We start from the raw sequence: 14,605 nt of genomic DNA on the forward strand, positions 1-14,605 counted from the left end.
ACGCCTGGTGCTGGGAGGGACTCGGGCCCATTCAGCAGCACACAGGAACGTTGCCACTAACTGTAGGATAGGAAATTGAGCCAAAGATAATCCTGTTTGAGAGCAGTGAGGTTGGATTTGTGCAAATATTTTGCATATGTGTTTAAGAGCCTCTTTACATCATTTAGGCTAAAGTCTGTAAGGAATACAACTGAATCACTGGAAAGCGCTCTTATAACCAAAATAAGCACCCACATGAGGACTCTTTTGATTTAACACTCCACCAGATCCATCAAGAAATCAGGGTAGCTGTTGTGTTTAAATAGGGTCTCACACAAGAGGGGAGCATGAATCTACCTGAAACCACATTTGAATTTTAGCCAAGTGACTTCTTCCCCAAGCAGCAAGCAAACATCAAAAGCATCCTTTGGGATGTGCCAGCCCAGCCATCGAAGCCCCGACCCCACCATCCAACGTGATGGCTTTTGGAGCTGCCAACAGTGGTCACACAGCCCTCATTTCCACACACCTTTCTGGCAGGGCACACTCCAGGCTGGCTGCATTGATAGGGAAGCAGTTTGAAGGCAGAAATGAGAACAAGAGAGACACAGAGCAACATCTCGAAGTGCTTGCATGTGAAAACAACCCAGTACATTCACTACCAAAGCAGAGCAGTTCAATCAGCACAGTTCTGTGCACCCTGCCTGGATACAGAGCCTCAACCTAGGTCTCTTCCCCATACCCCATCCAGCTCTGGTGTCTGCACCTTGCCCTGCAGAATCCCCTGGACCATTAGAGGACAGACAAGCCTGGAAGATGTGCTCAGAGGCAGCGCTGTCAGTCCCCATCCACAGGAAGACTCAGAACATCCCTCCTTAAAAGCATTGCAAGGGAATGGAGAGGGATGCTGTAATTAAGGTAGAATCAGCCTTTCCAGTCATTACCAGGCAGAATTTGGGATGGAAAGCTGCTTGTAAGAACAGTAGAGCAGTACCGCAGAGCCAGAAACAGCACCAGAGACATCAGCTCAGGTTTTCCGGGAGCCCTTTGAACCAGGCAGCATTTCACACCGGATCCAGCAGAGATGGACGCAGTGAGAAGGGAGCAGTTCTTTCTCCTGAGCAGTTCTTTTGACAACTGTGATCTTATCAAAGTTTCAAGTTTTTCATTACATTTCCTTTCTGTTTCTTTAACTCCTGCCTTCAAACCACACTGTGTCCTCTTCGAACCAGCCAGGAATAGTCACAGCTTTTTCTAGCCCTGATCAGGGGCTGAAGCTCCCCAGGGGCACTGAGGCCTGAGTGACCCACCAGAGCTGTGGCTAACAGACAAATAGGTCTGGAAACGTGCAAAACACCAGAGTAACTTGACTGAGGCTTAAAGAAGGGAACAGATAGATATAAATCTAGACAGAATGCATGGAAAGGGATGGGAAGCATCCCAGCACTCTAATCGCCTCTGCAAAGCCAGGACACCAGGATTATTGCTGGGCACCTAAAGCAAGAACCTACCCAGGAGCTGAAGGCAGCACAACTCTCCAGGGCAGGCAGCAGCATCTTCCCCTGCCCCCTTTCCCCACTTCCCATGTGCTCTACAGGAGACAGAGAAGCTCAGACCACCCTCCCCTCACCCAGCAGCACATCCACCCCCTTTCCAAGAGCACTGGGACAGAGACACAGGCATCAAACACAATAAACCCCCCCAAAACAGGCAAACCCAAGACTCTTGGAGCAGCCACATACCTTGCACAGCAGGCAGCACTATCCCAAGGAGCCAGGAGAAAGAACCCTCCCCACAGGAAGGGCAGAGCTGCTTTTATTAGCTGGGAACTCCCTAATTAACCCAAGGTGGTCCTGATGGGGAGGGTGGAGCTGGCCCTGCCCCTGAATTCCCTTCCTCTGTGCTCCATCCCCAGCCCATTCGCTGGCAAACAGCAAATAGGAAGGAATTGTCCCTTTGTGCCCTGCATCCTGCCCCAACCCCTGAGCACTGGTGCAACACAGGCTACAGTGTGTGCATCAATGCACTGTGCCAGAGATGCTGAGCTCTCCTCTCCCTGTCCCATCCCTGCTCCCAAGGTCGCCATTAGCCTGGAGAAGGACACCAAGCCCCACGTTGTCCTGGAGCACTCGGCCACCCAAAACCTTCCCCATCAACCAAACCCAAGTGCCTTCCTGGAGCCTGGAACGAACAGTGACCAAGAGACAGCAAACGCCGAGTGCAAAACCATGGTCTTTTATTAGAAATCTCCTTGTATAAAAATGATCATGCTCTACACAGTCCTCGAAGAGTTCATAAACATCCAGGCACTGAACTTCTTTTTTTTTTTGTGGGTTTTTGTTTTTTGACTGGTCAGTACATAAAGCAGACATATTTCAATCCATATGGTCATCACATACATTAATTAACCACCTATAGAAATCAGCACTTTGAACACAGTCTAGGTTTTATCTTATTTTATTTCATTGTCTGTTTTTAAGTTGAATTTTATGCATTTTTATTTCTTTTTTTTTTCCTTTTTGCAACATATAGGATTGGGTAGGAGACGGGAGAGCGAGTGAGGAGGGACGGAGGAAGACAGGAACCAAAGAAAAGGGAGGATTCAAACCAAAAGAAAGAGCAAACAGAAGGTTCTGCACAACCACAAACAATCTCACAAATTCCAGAAAAGGGCAGATGTTGGGTATTGGTTGGATTTTTTTGCCAAAATACAGGAAAAAAAAAACCCAAAGACTTGCCAAGGTTCATCCCCTCTTCCCTGCACCACCTTCCCCCTGTCCGACTGTTGCTCCTGGGGACGCACGCACCATCACAACACTCCCTGGCTCATTGCTGTTCTTCCTTTGTACTTGTTTTACTGCTGTTGCTCATCTTCCCCAGGAGCTCTGCCCAGCAGCCCCACCAGGAGCGTGTCACCCCCCCACCCCGCTGCCACCTCCCTGTGCCTTCCAGCATCCCCTGATGAGGATGCGACTCTGGTCCCTCGGGGCATCCGCAGCCTCCCTCCATGCCAGGCAGTTGTGATCACTGGAGCTAAATCGCGTGGTTGCTGTAGCTGACGTAGGTCTGTTTGGTAGCCAGTGCTGGAAAGAGAGACAAACCTCACATGTATCATTAATGAAGTCCATCATCCCTTCCTGGCCCCCAACCCATCACCCTGACCTGACCGTCATGCCAGGGGATGCTGGTGAGGAGGTGACATTGGGTTTGCTCATGGATGGGTCAGTGCTGGCACTTGGGATCATTCCCTGCAAGGGCAATGAGCCTGGCAGAGGGGCTGAGCCCCATGGCAGATCCTGGGGGCTCTCTGAACACAGTTCATCATGAAGAGAGCCCCCAGGCCATGACATGAGCCATGTGGAATGTGCTCTCAAGCTCCCATTCACTTCCTTCAGTAACCTCTTACAGACAAACCCGTTTCATGTTCCCAAAGGCTGAGCTCGCCCCAGTCCTGCAGAGCAAGGTCTGAGGTCCAAGCCGGGTGCCTGCACCCTGCACGCTGGTCCATGGACCTGAGCAGCAGCACCCGCAGTGATGGTATGAAGCCCGGCTGCATCCCTCACCCAGGATGCTTGTGCCCATGCTGGAGGAGCAGGGCACATACACAAACCTGCTGCCACCTTCCAGCTTCCCCAGCCCTCAGGATGGGGCTGAACACAGGAGGGGAAGCAGTGGCCACAGAACCACCACAAGCCCCAGGCTGACAGCAGGGAGCTGCAGCAAGGCCCGGAGCTAGGACAGCAATAAATAGATTCCACCAGATAGCAACGAATCCTCCTGTGCCTTCACTTGCTTTTAGAGGCAGCCACAGCTGTGGGAGGTGGAAGCTGCTGCTTGCAGAGCTCTGGCTTGTCCCAGAGCCTTGGTCCCCAGGTACCACAGGGCTCAGCACACACAGACACGCTCCAGCCAAGGACATGGACAAGCACCAGCGCACACAGCAAAGCTCAAAACACCACAAGCATCGCAAACACATCCTCTGCAGAGACCATCCCCACGGCACTGTGCGAGGGGGCACGCAGCAGCTCTCCCTGTCTCAGTGCCTGGCTGACAAATGAACCTTGCTGCAGGTTCTGGTGTCCCCAGATAACAATTAGATAGGCCCTAAGAAATCAGAGCTGACAGCGAGCGGTTAGCCGCAGTGTTTCCATAACCTGCCCACATCAGAATTACTTACTCTGCTTATTTAATGATATATGACCCGTCAGTGACAGTGAAGAACAGCTCCTTGGTCTTGCTGACACCCCCCCCAGTGCCTCCTGCCCTCTGCACTGATGCCATGGACACCCTGCTCACACCAAGCTCCCATATTCCCAGAACTGGGATGCAGCAGACGGGACGCTCAGGTCCCCCTGCTCCTGGCAAATACAAGTCCCAGCGGCTCCTGCTGCGAAAACCATGCAGGAAAGGATGCCCAGAGCAGCTGAGAGCATATGGGACTGTCTGGGTTCAGGTCCCAGGTGAGATGCTCACTGCATCCATGCCTCTGAGCCCTTTGTGCCAGCAGAGCCCTGGGCAGGAGCCGTGTGTGGCTGGAGGGAAACAAGGTCACACAGACACAGGATCACAGCCTGTGACACCGATGCCATGGGGAGCCTCCAGGACAGGGCTGCTCCTGGCAAGCCCTTACTGTGGGGAGTCCATTGGTACTCCCAGCTTTGCATGGAGCATCTCTTGCACAGACACAATGGGGGTAACGGGGGGACCAGTACCCACTGCCACGTTGGGATAGGACCACAGACCACACGGATCTGTGATAGAGGCTTGAAAAAGCATGGGTGCTGGTGGGCCTGACCATGTAGCAGCCCTTCACAAGGTGGACAGGTAGATGAAAGAGTCGATTCTGCAGAGAGACTCCTCCAGAGAGATGTCGCATACAGAGCTACTGCCAGCGAGAGCCATTACACAGAGCGACGGAGATGCCAAGGGATATTAAATAGCTCAGAATGGAAAGAAGCAAGCGTGGGATTACAAAGACAATCACGGCTTTCCATGAAATGCTGTTTGGACTCCATCCCGCTGATGCTGGAACCCAGAAACTCTGCTGGTACATGAGGAACATTTGTATTGCCACAAGGTTTGCTTCAGATTTAGCCTGGATGGGATTTCCCTTCTCAGAGGACCCCAGCAGCACTGGCTCCAATCATCCCTTCCTCCTGCAAGGCTCTGGTTTTGGAAACCCAAACACAAAGCAAACACACTCGCAGCTTCCCAAGGGTTCCTGAGCCTCTTCCCAGGGAGGCCAGTGTCAGGCTGACAAGGCCAACAGCCAGGCATCCCTCCTCATGCGCCAGCTGAAGCACAGGTAACCAGAGCACACCTCCATCTTCAGGGTGGCTTTGGCCATGGCGTGGACCAGTGACCCCCCAGGGATGAGATGCATCCCTTCCCACACTGCCCTTGGTCCTGGGGGATGGCAAAGCCATGGGGCTGAGATATCCCATTGCTTGTGCCCATGGAGGAGAGCATGGCTATGACCCACCAGCGAGCCAGGGGTTTGGCTTTCCCAGCACTCCATTGGTCCCCAGCAGGACCACGTTACCTTGTGTTTCCAGGTTTTCACAGAGCTCTGATTTGGCTTCTCCATTGGGGCGGAAGCCTCCCTTCTGAGAGAACTTGTTGGACATGGTGGCCGCCGTCACCACCGCCTTGAGGCTCCGCTTGCGCTTGGGGACGTTCTGCTCCGGGTGGAAGAGGATGATGTACACCTTGGGCATGTAGAGCATGCCCAGGGACACCGAGGCACTCAGACTCACCGAGATGGTGAGCGTCGTGGTCTGGATGTACATCTGCAAGACACAAGGGCACAGCTCTGTAGGAGCCAGGAAGATCTGGATAGATCCTCCTATCCAGAGAGGGAAAGGAGGAAACATGGGGGCATGGAAAGGTTTGGGTTAAATCAGTGAAGGGGTGGGGAGCCAGGCTTGGAAATGGTGGCAATATTGGATCCTAAACATCAGACTCAACTTGTTGCATGGGCCTTTGGCTCACTTCCACTGTTTCCTCCCCCTGCAGACACAGGGATGCTGTGCCAGTGCCTGGACCTGCGTTTCAGGGCCTCCCTGTGCCAAGCCCTCCCCACACTCATGTGTGCTGCAGCAGCAACCCACCAGCACCCCAGCATCAGCAGGGACAGAACCCCTGCACCTCATCACCCTCCCTCTGTCTCACCCACACTCACAGCCCGCTGATGCTACGGTGATGGACACAGAGAGAACACCTCCTCCCAGTCCAGCCTACAGCACCCCCGGCTTCCCCAGCTCCTTCAACAGGTAAATCCCATTCCCCATCTGGCTCCCTGGGCCGTTGTCATGTAAGTCACATATTACACACTGACGTTGCCTTTCCGCAGTCAAAACTAATTTCACGCTCACTGTCCAGGACTAACAGTGACAGATGTTTTGCAAAATGAAACCCCATTAATCTGGCTGCAGAATAATCCATTTTTCTATGGAAAGCATTTGGCAGGCTCCTTACAAGCCGGGGGCATCTGAATCAGGGGCAATGGGAGGCAAAGAGACGCCCTCCCTATGCACATCCCCACCTCTCGCACCCAAGAAACACGGGAGCCTGGGCGAGCAGCCCCTCTGTGAGCATCCCTGCTCTGGGCACACAGCTCCAGCATCCTCTCCTCTACCACACAGCTCATGCTGGGTCTCTTGGGGCAGGGAGAGGGCTCTGGGTCTTCAGGTGCCTTTGGTGTCTTCTCCATCTGTGCTCTGGAGCTGGGGCTGCTTTGCCGGTTGCCAACAAGGTTTTAGAAGGAGGCTCAAGGCAGTTTCTGAGCTTTATCCTGTGGGTCAAAGCGCGGTGTCTGGGGTTTCTTCTTCAGTCATTTCACACATGGGACTTAGCCCTGCGCAAGGTGGCAGGACCTGGAGGAGCCAGGGGGATCTGGGGGGCTGCAGCATCCCAGGGGTGTCATCCCAGCAGGACCATGGGTCCCAGTAACAGTGCAAAGAAAACAAACCACGTGGATCCAAAGCATTTCAAATCAACCCAAAAGGGGAAAAAGAAGGCCAAAATAAAGCTTGTTTTGAGTTAATGGAAAAGTTTTGTTTGTCCCCAGAAGAAAACCTCTTGCTGTCACATGTGCTGGTTTGTTTGTTCCACCTTCTCTCTATGTGTACACAGAGTCAATCTAGGCACCTTATGGAAATAAAAATGCCATTTCATCAAGGAAAGTCAAAACACATCCCTGGGCCAGAATAGCTGCACTTCGTTTATGCTTCTCTCTTCTTTTCAGCCTGTGCTGTGACTCCACAGACTTCGCTGCAGGTGACCTGGATGCTGGGAATGAGGGTAGCACCGGGACACCACCTCCAGGCACCCCAAACCCTGCCCCAGAGATGGGCACAACTCTGCTCAGCACCCATGGGGCACAGCTGAGGCTCAGCAGCCCTTCATCCCCCCCCCCTGCTGTGCTCCTGCTCCCAGCAGATGCCTTTCAGAGGAGCATCACTTCTCAATCCATCATTTCCCATGTTTGCTGCCTCTGCAGCGACTCCCACCCGTGCCTTGGGACCTGGAGGCGTTTCAGCAAAGAGGGAAAGAGCAGCTGAGATTGAGCTCAGGCATCTCCGGGTCGGGCTCCATCGCTGATAGGGATTCCCTATCGAGTGGCACCAACTCCAGACACCCCATACTCCCCGCATCTCTGAGCCCTGCAGCACTCCTGGGGTCTCAGATGGCCACCGTGGCTCCCTGCACCCCAGTGATGCATTCGCCAGAGACAGCCCCATTTTGTGCATCCCGCTCTAACCTCAGCTTTGCATCAGGTCCCTTTCCAGCTCTGAGAGAAGCATTTTCAGCCTGGAACCCAAGCACAGCCACGAAGCACTGCAGTTAACCGGTAACATCAAAAAATGACATCGCTCACAACTCTGGGCCCTGCTCTCTTAATCAGTTTCCAACCCAGGGCCCCCCTTTATCCCTCTGCTGTTGACACCTGAGCTTCCCCAGAGCCCTTTGAGGTGTGCGCTGCAGCTATCAAAGAAGTTCCAGCTCCCGGCGCAGCAGCATCCACTGCTTCATAGAGAGGATCAAAGACCACAGCCTGTCTCTGACTCAAGATGACGATGCTGTGTCGAGGGACTGCAGCCACCCTAAATGACCCCATACAATCCCCAAGCCCAGCGTTGTGCTCAGCCTTTGCCCCAGGGCTGGATGAGCCCATCCTACCCCATGGGAGCACCCCAGGCTCCAGGCACAGCCTTGCACAGCTTGTGCTTGTCCCAAAGCAAATCTCTGCCCTTATTGGCAACCTCCCCCCTTCTAAACCCAGGGAAGGAAAACCCGCTCAGCCCTCATGCAGTCCCACTGAGCAAACCACTGGACAGTCAGTCCTTCTCCTTCCTTTCTCTCTCCCTCTTTTCCCTGACTGAAAGCAAATGTGATAAACAGAGCAGCAGACAATGACACCACTGTTCATCTGCTGCCTTATCAGCACAGGAAATTGTCTCTTTCTTTAGATCCTCTGTTATTGCTATTTCTGTAATCCGCTGGGATCGGCAGGGATAAGAGGTTCTTTTGAGAAAAGGCTTGGGGGACTTGTTATAATAATATGCCACCTCCATGCAAAGTTGTAGGCACGAGGTAAAGCAAAACGCAATTAAACCGAAGGGGTTTATTCATCTCCTCCGGACTATCAGCAGCTCAGATGGGGTCAGGACAGAGTTGCCAGCAGAGACTGGAGGTGTGAGTCTGCCCTGTGGCATCCTCAGGACTCCAGTGAACCTCCAGCTGTGCTCTATGGGGAGAAGAGTGGGTGATGTCCCTGCAGGAATGGGGCGAAGATGAGGGGATCCCTCTCTGCGACGACATGGGGATGCCCCCCTGAGCATCCCAGCAGCACCAGGAGCACCACAGTGTGATGCCAACACCAGATCCATGCAGGCTGCGGAATGACACCTTTTTGGCCTTTTCCTCCCCAATACTCCAAACCAGCAGCTAAAGCATCAGTGCACTGAGCACCCGGTTCCTCTGGCTGCCCCTTTGAGCGCATCCAGCATCCTTCAGCCGCAGCCCGGCGATGCTCAGCGCACACAGCAGCGCAGCCCAGCACCAAGCTCAACAGCCACAAACCCCTCCTTGGGAGTGCTCAGTGGATGCTGTGGCAGCCGCAGGCTTTGAGAGAGCGAGCCGCGTCCAAGGGGAGTTGGGAACATCACTTTTTCCGCCTCTAATCAGCTTGTTAGCAGCCTAATAACAGAGGAGCCCTGCATATTACAAGCCCCCGAAGTGAGGCACAGCCTATTGTCGAGCTGCTGCTTGACAGCCAGCTTTCGGCAGCCCTAAATTATCCCATGACAAGCTGCAGTGAAGAGGTGAGCAACCTTGCGCATAATCTACAATCATTATCATTTCCATCTTTATTACCCACAGTATGCCGAGCACATTAAAGAGGCTTTAAGGGAGCTTTTGTTTTGCAATAATTTCTTAAAAAACCTGCTTTCTTGTTAGTATCTCCCCTGCCATCCCATCAAAATGGAAATGCTGCAAAAGGCTCCATTTATTTCCTTTAATCCTTTGCATTTCCAGCCAGGGTGGGCTGGTTTGGTAGAGGCTTTTTGGTTGTGCCAAGGTTAGAGGTGCCTGTGCAGATCTCAGGCTCCAGGGTTTGGTGCTCTGAGCAGAGACAGCCCTGCAGGACACAGCTGAAACATCTCCCAGCAAACCACTCCTGGCCCTTCTGCAGTAGGTGTTTCCAAAAGCCACGGTGCCAGCAGCTCAGCATCACAGCAGGCACAACCAGAGGAAATGGTCCCACTTGTGATGGCTCCAGAAGGAATCCGGGCAGTGGGGCAGCCTGGGGATTCCCAGGGAATAGCAACACCGAGGTTTATTTCTCACAGGCAGCTCTGGCTGGCAGGCGTGAGCTGTTTGCATTTAACACAAATGGGATTCTTGTTTTGGCTGGCAGGCAAAGGGGATTTGGGTCTCGTTCATGAGATTTTTCTTCTTTGTTCTCAATCCCTCTTACTTGAGCACGGACCTTCATCCAGGCTGGCTTCAGTCCTGCAGGTACCAGCACCGGGACCACTCTTCAGGAGCTGCCCATGGACAGACTGACAGGGTGTATCTGGCCTGGCCTTGTCTACCCTGACTGGTTAAGTCACAACCAGAGTGGCAAGGATGCTCCTCCTCAAGCCCCTCAGCCCCTTGCCCTCCCCTGCTTTCGGCACTCATGCATTTTGGAGGACAGCACCATCTCCCCGTTCTCCATCACTGACTCAGCACTGGGAAAAGGTGCTGGCTGAGCAGCCCGTCATCCCTTTTCCATGCACAAATGGTGCTCATGACAATGACCTAGATCTGTTCTGCGCACTCATCCTCCCCCAGCCCACAGCAGTCTCTGCTGCCCACTGCTACCCTGTCTGGAGAGGAGCAGGGCAGCCAATGGGGCACTAAAAACCAGAATTAGAGGGAAGAAATGAAACAGGGAAGTCTTATTCCCTATTACAGGGACTCTTCCCACTGCAATTCCCAAGCTGGCAGGCCCCCTCCTTCCTTAGGACATGCCAGCCTCTTCCAGCCCCCTTCCTGGCAGCCCCCAGCCAGACCTGTCCCTCCTCACTTACCTTTTCCGCTGACTGTGACGTCCCAAAAAATATAGGGATGAAGGCTAACCACACAATGCAAGTAGTGTACATGGTGAACCCGATGGGTTTGGCTTCATTAAAGGTCTCTGGGACCCCGCGGGTCTTAATAGCATACACAGTGCAGGTGACCATGAGAAGCATGCTGTACCCAAGCAAACAGATGAGGGAGAGGTCCGAAATGTCACATTTGAGGATGCCCCGGGCAAAGTGGGGGTTTGTAGTCCGCTGGTCCTCGTAGTCAATGACAGAGTGGGACGGGTCCACGATGAACCAGATGCAGACACCCACGAGCTGCAGTGAGATGAGGCTGAAGGTGATGACCAGCTGGGATGCGGGGCTGATGAACCGGGGCGCGCTCACCGACTTCTTGCCCTGCTCGAAGATGCGGTAGATGCGGTTGGTCTTGGTGAGCAGGGCGGCGTAGCTGATGCTCATGCCGAGCCCGAGGAAGATGCGCCGCAAGGAGCACGTGCTCAAGTCGGGCTCAGCAATCATGAGGAAGGTGGTGGCGTAGCAGAGGAAGATGCCCGTCAGCAGGACGTAGCTCAGCTCCCGCCCCGACGCCTTGACGATGGGCGTATCGTTGTAGCGCACGAAGGTGACCACCACAAAGAGAGTGGCGATGATGCCCACAATGGCAATGAAGACAGGAACCACAGCCCAGGGCGAGCTCCACTCCAGCTTGATGATGGGGATGGGGGTGCAGCTGGTGTGGTTCTCGTTGGGCCGCTCATTGAAGTGGCACCGCTTGCAGTGGAACTCATCCAGCTGGTACTGGTAGCCATCGCAGCGCTCGCAGTGCCAGCAGCAGGGAATGCCCTTCACCAACTTCTTCCTCTCGCCCGGCTTGCAGGGCAGGCTGCAGATGGAGCTGGGGAGCTGATTCCCACCCCCAGGCCATAGCATACTCTCCACCTGTGGGGCAAGATGGCACCAACCCCATTGACATCCAGCTGGGCATGTCCAGCATCCCTAGGGCACCTCTGCTCAGAACAGTGGTGCCTGCATCCAACCCCTCTCCCCAACAGTACATCCCATGTATGGGCCTACCCAGCATGGGGGCAGGACAAGCTCTCCATCCACCTTTTGGGAAAAGTCAACACCAGAAACCCAAAATAGAGTCCCTTCTTCCCTAGGAAAACCCCTCTGCTCTGTTCTGGCCTCTCCTCCCCTTATCAGAGCTGCAAAGTCAGATGCTCAGAGCCCATGGGATATGGCCACGCACACAATGGTGGGTCTCTGAGGCTGAGCCACAAGGGACACCCTCTCCTCTGAACCCCCAAAGTCTGGCTGCCAAACTTTACACCCATGGGCTCCCTGGCTGACAGCTGGGTTTGCTACAGGCTACATGTCCTTCCCCTGCAGGACCTTCCCCTTAGCACCAGGCAGAAGCCAGACCCCAGCCTTACTTTTAGGTGGAGGTGGTCGGTCCATTGCCCGATGACTCTGTACTCAGGAGTGGAGTTCCTGATCTGGTACTGGTAGATGTCGTAGCGCCCTGGTGCATCTCCATTCTCATTGAACGTCACGGGAGTCCCGGCAATGCCTGCAGGAGAGGGAGGCTCAGCATCCCCAGCACCGCCAGCACCAGCTGCCCTGGGTGATGGTGTTGAAGGGGGCTCTGGTTTGATGCTTCCCTCTCGGTGCGGGGTTTCCCACTGCTGCGGGTGCTGCAAGCTGCCAGAGTGATGCTGGTACAAGGACCTTATAGCACTGACCCACTGATGGCCCCAGGAGCTGGAGCTCAGGGAGCAGTGCCAGGCACCAAGCAGTTGCACCAGCCAGGTTAGTGCTTCGTATAAGAAAGCAGGGAAAAGGTGCTCTAAAGTTAAATCAAGTAAACTGTGCAGAAAAACACAATGAAAAGGAGAGAAAAATCAAGCAAGAAGGAAAAATAAATAAAAGAGACACTGCAGAGGAGATTGCAGTGCGGAGATAAATAGAAGTAATAAGGAGAACAAGACAGAAAATGTTTAAGGAGATAGAACAGAGAAAAAGATGTACTTCCAGAGGAGATCCGAACACAGACAAGAACACAGCAGCACAATTCGTGATGCAGCAGGACCTCTGCCAGGCAGTGGGGCAGCCGTGGGGACACAGGCAGAAGGATAGCAGGGTGAGGGCAGGATTGATGCCGGGTTCCTTCCCAAAGGCTCCAGATGTGGAAGCTCAGACCTCCCCATCTGCTGTTGTGCTGCAAAACCACCCAGTATTTGCAGTGGGTACCAAATGGTATCACGGATAACTGTGGGTGCTGCTGTGTGACCCATAACGGGGACAACCGGAGCCACCCAGCCCCAGGGATGGACAGACCTGAGAAGTTGACGCTGCGGATGTACTTGAGCAGCTCCACACCATCCACCGGGTCCATCCTGGGGCACAGCCCCACCTTGCCAGGGCACAGGTTCTTGTGCATGTTGTGCAGAGCGTGCCCCATGGCGTAGACGGCGTCGATGACGAACTGGACCTTGCCCTCCTGCTCGTACGAGGAGTCCTGGCCAATCCGCTCCCGGTCTGCAGACACACGTAAAGCCGGGCTGCATCTCCCTGATGTCCCAGCCATTCCCCACCTCCACTGCAGCCAAACCCTTGCAAACAAGCCCTCTCTGGACTGAAGCAGCTGGAAACTCCAACCCCATCCCAAACCCACAAACCCATCACCAGCCAGGGCACCTCTGTCCTAACGGGAAGCTTACACTACCTAGGCATGCCACAGGGAGGAGGAGCAGGGCAGAAGCACACCTCAAGCTGTTCTTCCAAGAGCCCTTTGGATGTCAATGCCCAGTGCTATGAACATCCCTGTACTCCCAGTGGGACATGGGCTGTGATTGACATCCCATTCTCACCCCCTCTGCCAGGAGCTCAGCCTCTATCAGTAGCACCAAGGGAGCACCCAGGCAGTGTCCATCACTGTCCTCCTGCCACCCTGTTCCCCTCATCACCCCCTGCTGCCCTCCCATCCTGCTGACCCACAGCCCTTTGCAGCCTCCGTGGCCACCCCAGCTTGCAGCACCCTGCAGGGCCAGCTCCCTGCCCCTCCTGTCATCACCGCCCTTAATGGGACAAGAAACACGTTCATCATTTAGCAGAAGACACCGATTAATGTAGCACGCTGTTAATTACAGCTAAGAAAGAGTCTCCCATGGGGCAATGCCGCGACAGAGCCACAGCCTCTGCATCTCCATCACCACCTCTGCGGTAGGGCCACAGCAGCAAGAGGGGAAGGAGTTTCTCAGGGAGATGAAGGCAGAGCTTCCTGCTCTGGAGAGGCAAAACCACCCCAGAAATCCCTGCAAAGGCATCCAAAATTAATCCTGACTCCACCACGCATGGATGCTCCCGGATGCAAGGTGGGGATCGCAGGGGACCAGCCACACAGCCTGTGCAGATGGGCACAGGAAAGGCATATGGAAGCAGCAGTTGCTGATTCCTCCCTTCCCTGCTGCAGGAAGGTGGGATGAGACCAGTGCTGGATGCGGAGCAAATCTCCACTGAGTGGGGATAGCCCAAGGGCCACATGCCCAAAGGTTCCTTTGGGACTGAGAGAGAAACATGCCACTGACAGGACACTAAAGCAAATGAATAGTGAACTGACCAAGAAGGAAAGATGATATCAAGGGAATGAATTTATAGCACATCCTTCAAAGTTATGAAAATGCTTTTGTATACATGGAGATTACCCATGTGAAACCCATCAAGTTATCTTTTCTTCCACATTATTGACAAGAGCTATTAATCTCCTCCCTCAACTTTGGGCTTTTCCCTGCATTCAGCTCTCAAGGCGCAGGCAATCTGCTCTATCCTGTCAGGATAATTATCCATTGAAAACCAGGGTGTAATAGACTGTCCAGGGGAGCTGAGCCATTGGGACTGCCAGTCTGCCCAGGGGACACTCAAGAGTTATCCCATTCCAGCTCCTCAGCTTCCCAGCAGGCACCTCAAACCCCACACAGGTCCCAGCAAGTAAAATACCATCCATTGTGATAACACAGGCTGCAGAGGCTGGACTTGCCTCCCAAACACCC

General features: G+C 53.9%; 1 protein-coding gene across 2 annotated transcripts in view; it reads right to left on the reverse strand.

The window, feature by feature from the left end:
- Nucleotides 1-2,193: 2,193 nt before the first annotated feature.
- GRM4 (glutamate metabotropic receptor 4) overlaps nucleotides 2,194-14,605 on the reverse strand; it is a 45,961-nt gene continuing 33,549 nt past the window's right edge. For both annotated transcript variants that reach the window (XM_061363029.1, XM_061363030.1), the window contains exons 7-11: nucleotides 12,894-13,094; nucleotides 11,990-12,126; nucleotides 10,560-11,495; nucleotides 5,522-5,768; nucleotides 2,194-3,062 (exon numbers count right to left, since the gene is read on the reverse strand). In XM_061363029.1, coding sequence (XP_061219013.1) covers nucleotides 3,013-3,062; nucleotides 5,522-5,768; nucleotides 10,560-11,495; nucleotides 11,990-12,126; nucleotides 12,894-13,094 — 1,571 coding nt within the window. In that variant the 3' untranslated portion in view covers nucleotides 2,194-3,012. The remainder of the gene's footprint in view (nucleotides 3,063-5,521; nucleotides 5,769-10,559; nucleotides 11,496-11,989; nucleotides 12,127-12,893; nucleotides 13,095-14,605) is intronic.

This window comes from Neopsephotus bourkii, unplaced genomic scaffold (genome assembly GCF_033783945.1).
Source record: "Neopsephotus bourkii isolate Nb327-2 ecotype Australia unplaced genomic scaffold, CSIRO-AGI_Nbou_v1 NB_1139, whole genome shotgun sequence".
In the NCBI taxonomy this organism is placed as follows: domain Eukaryota; kingdom Metazoa; phylum Chordata; class Aves; order Psittaciformes; family Psittacidae; genus Neopsephotus; species Neopsephotus bourkii.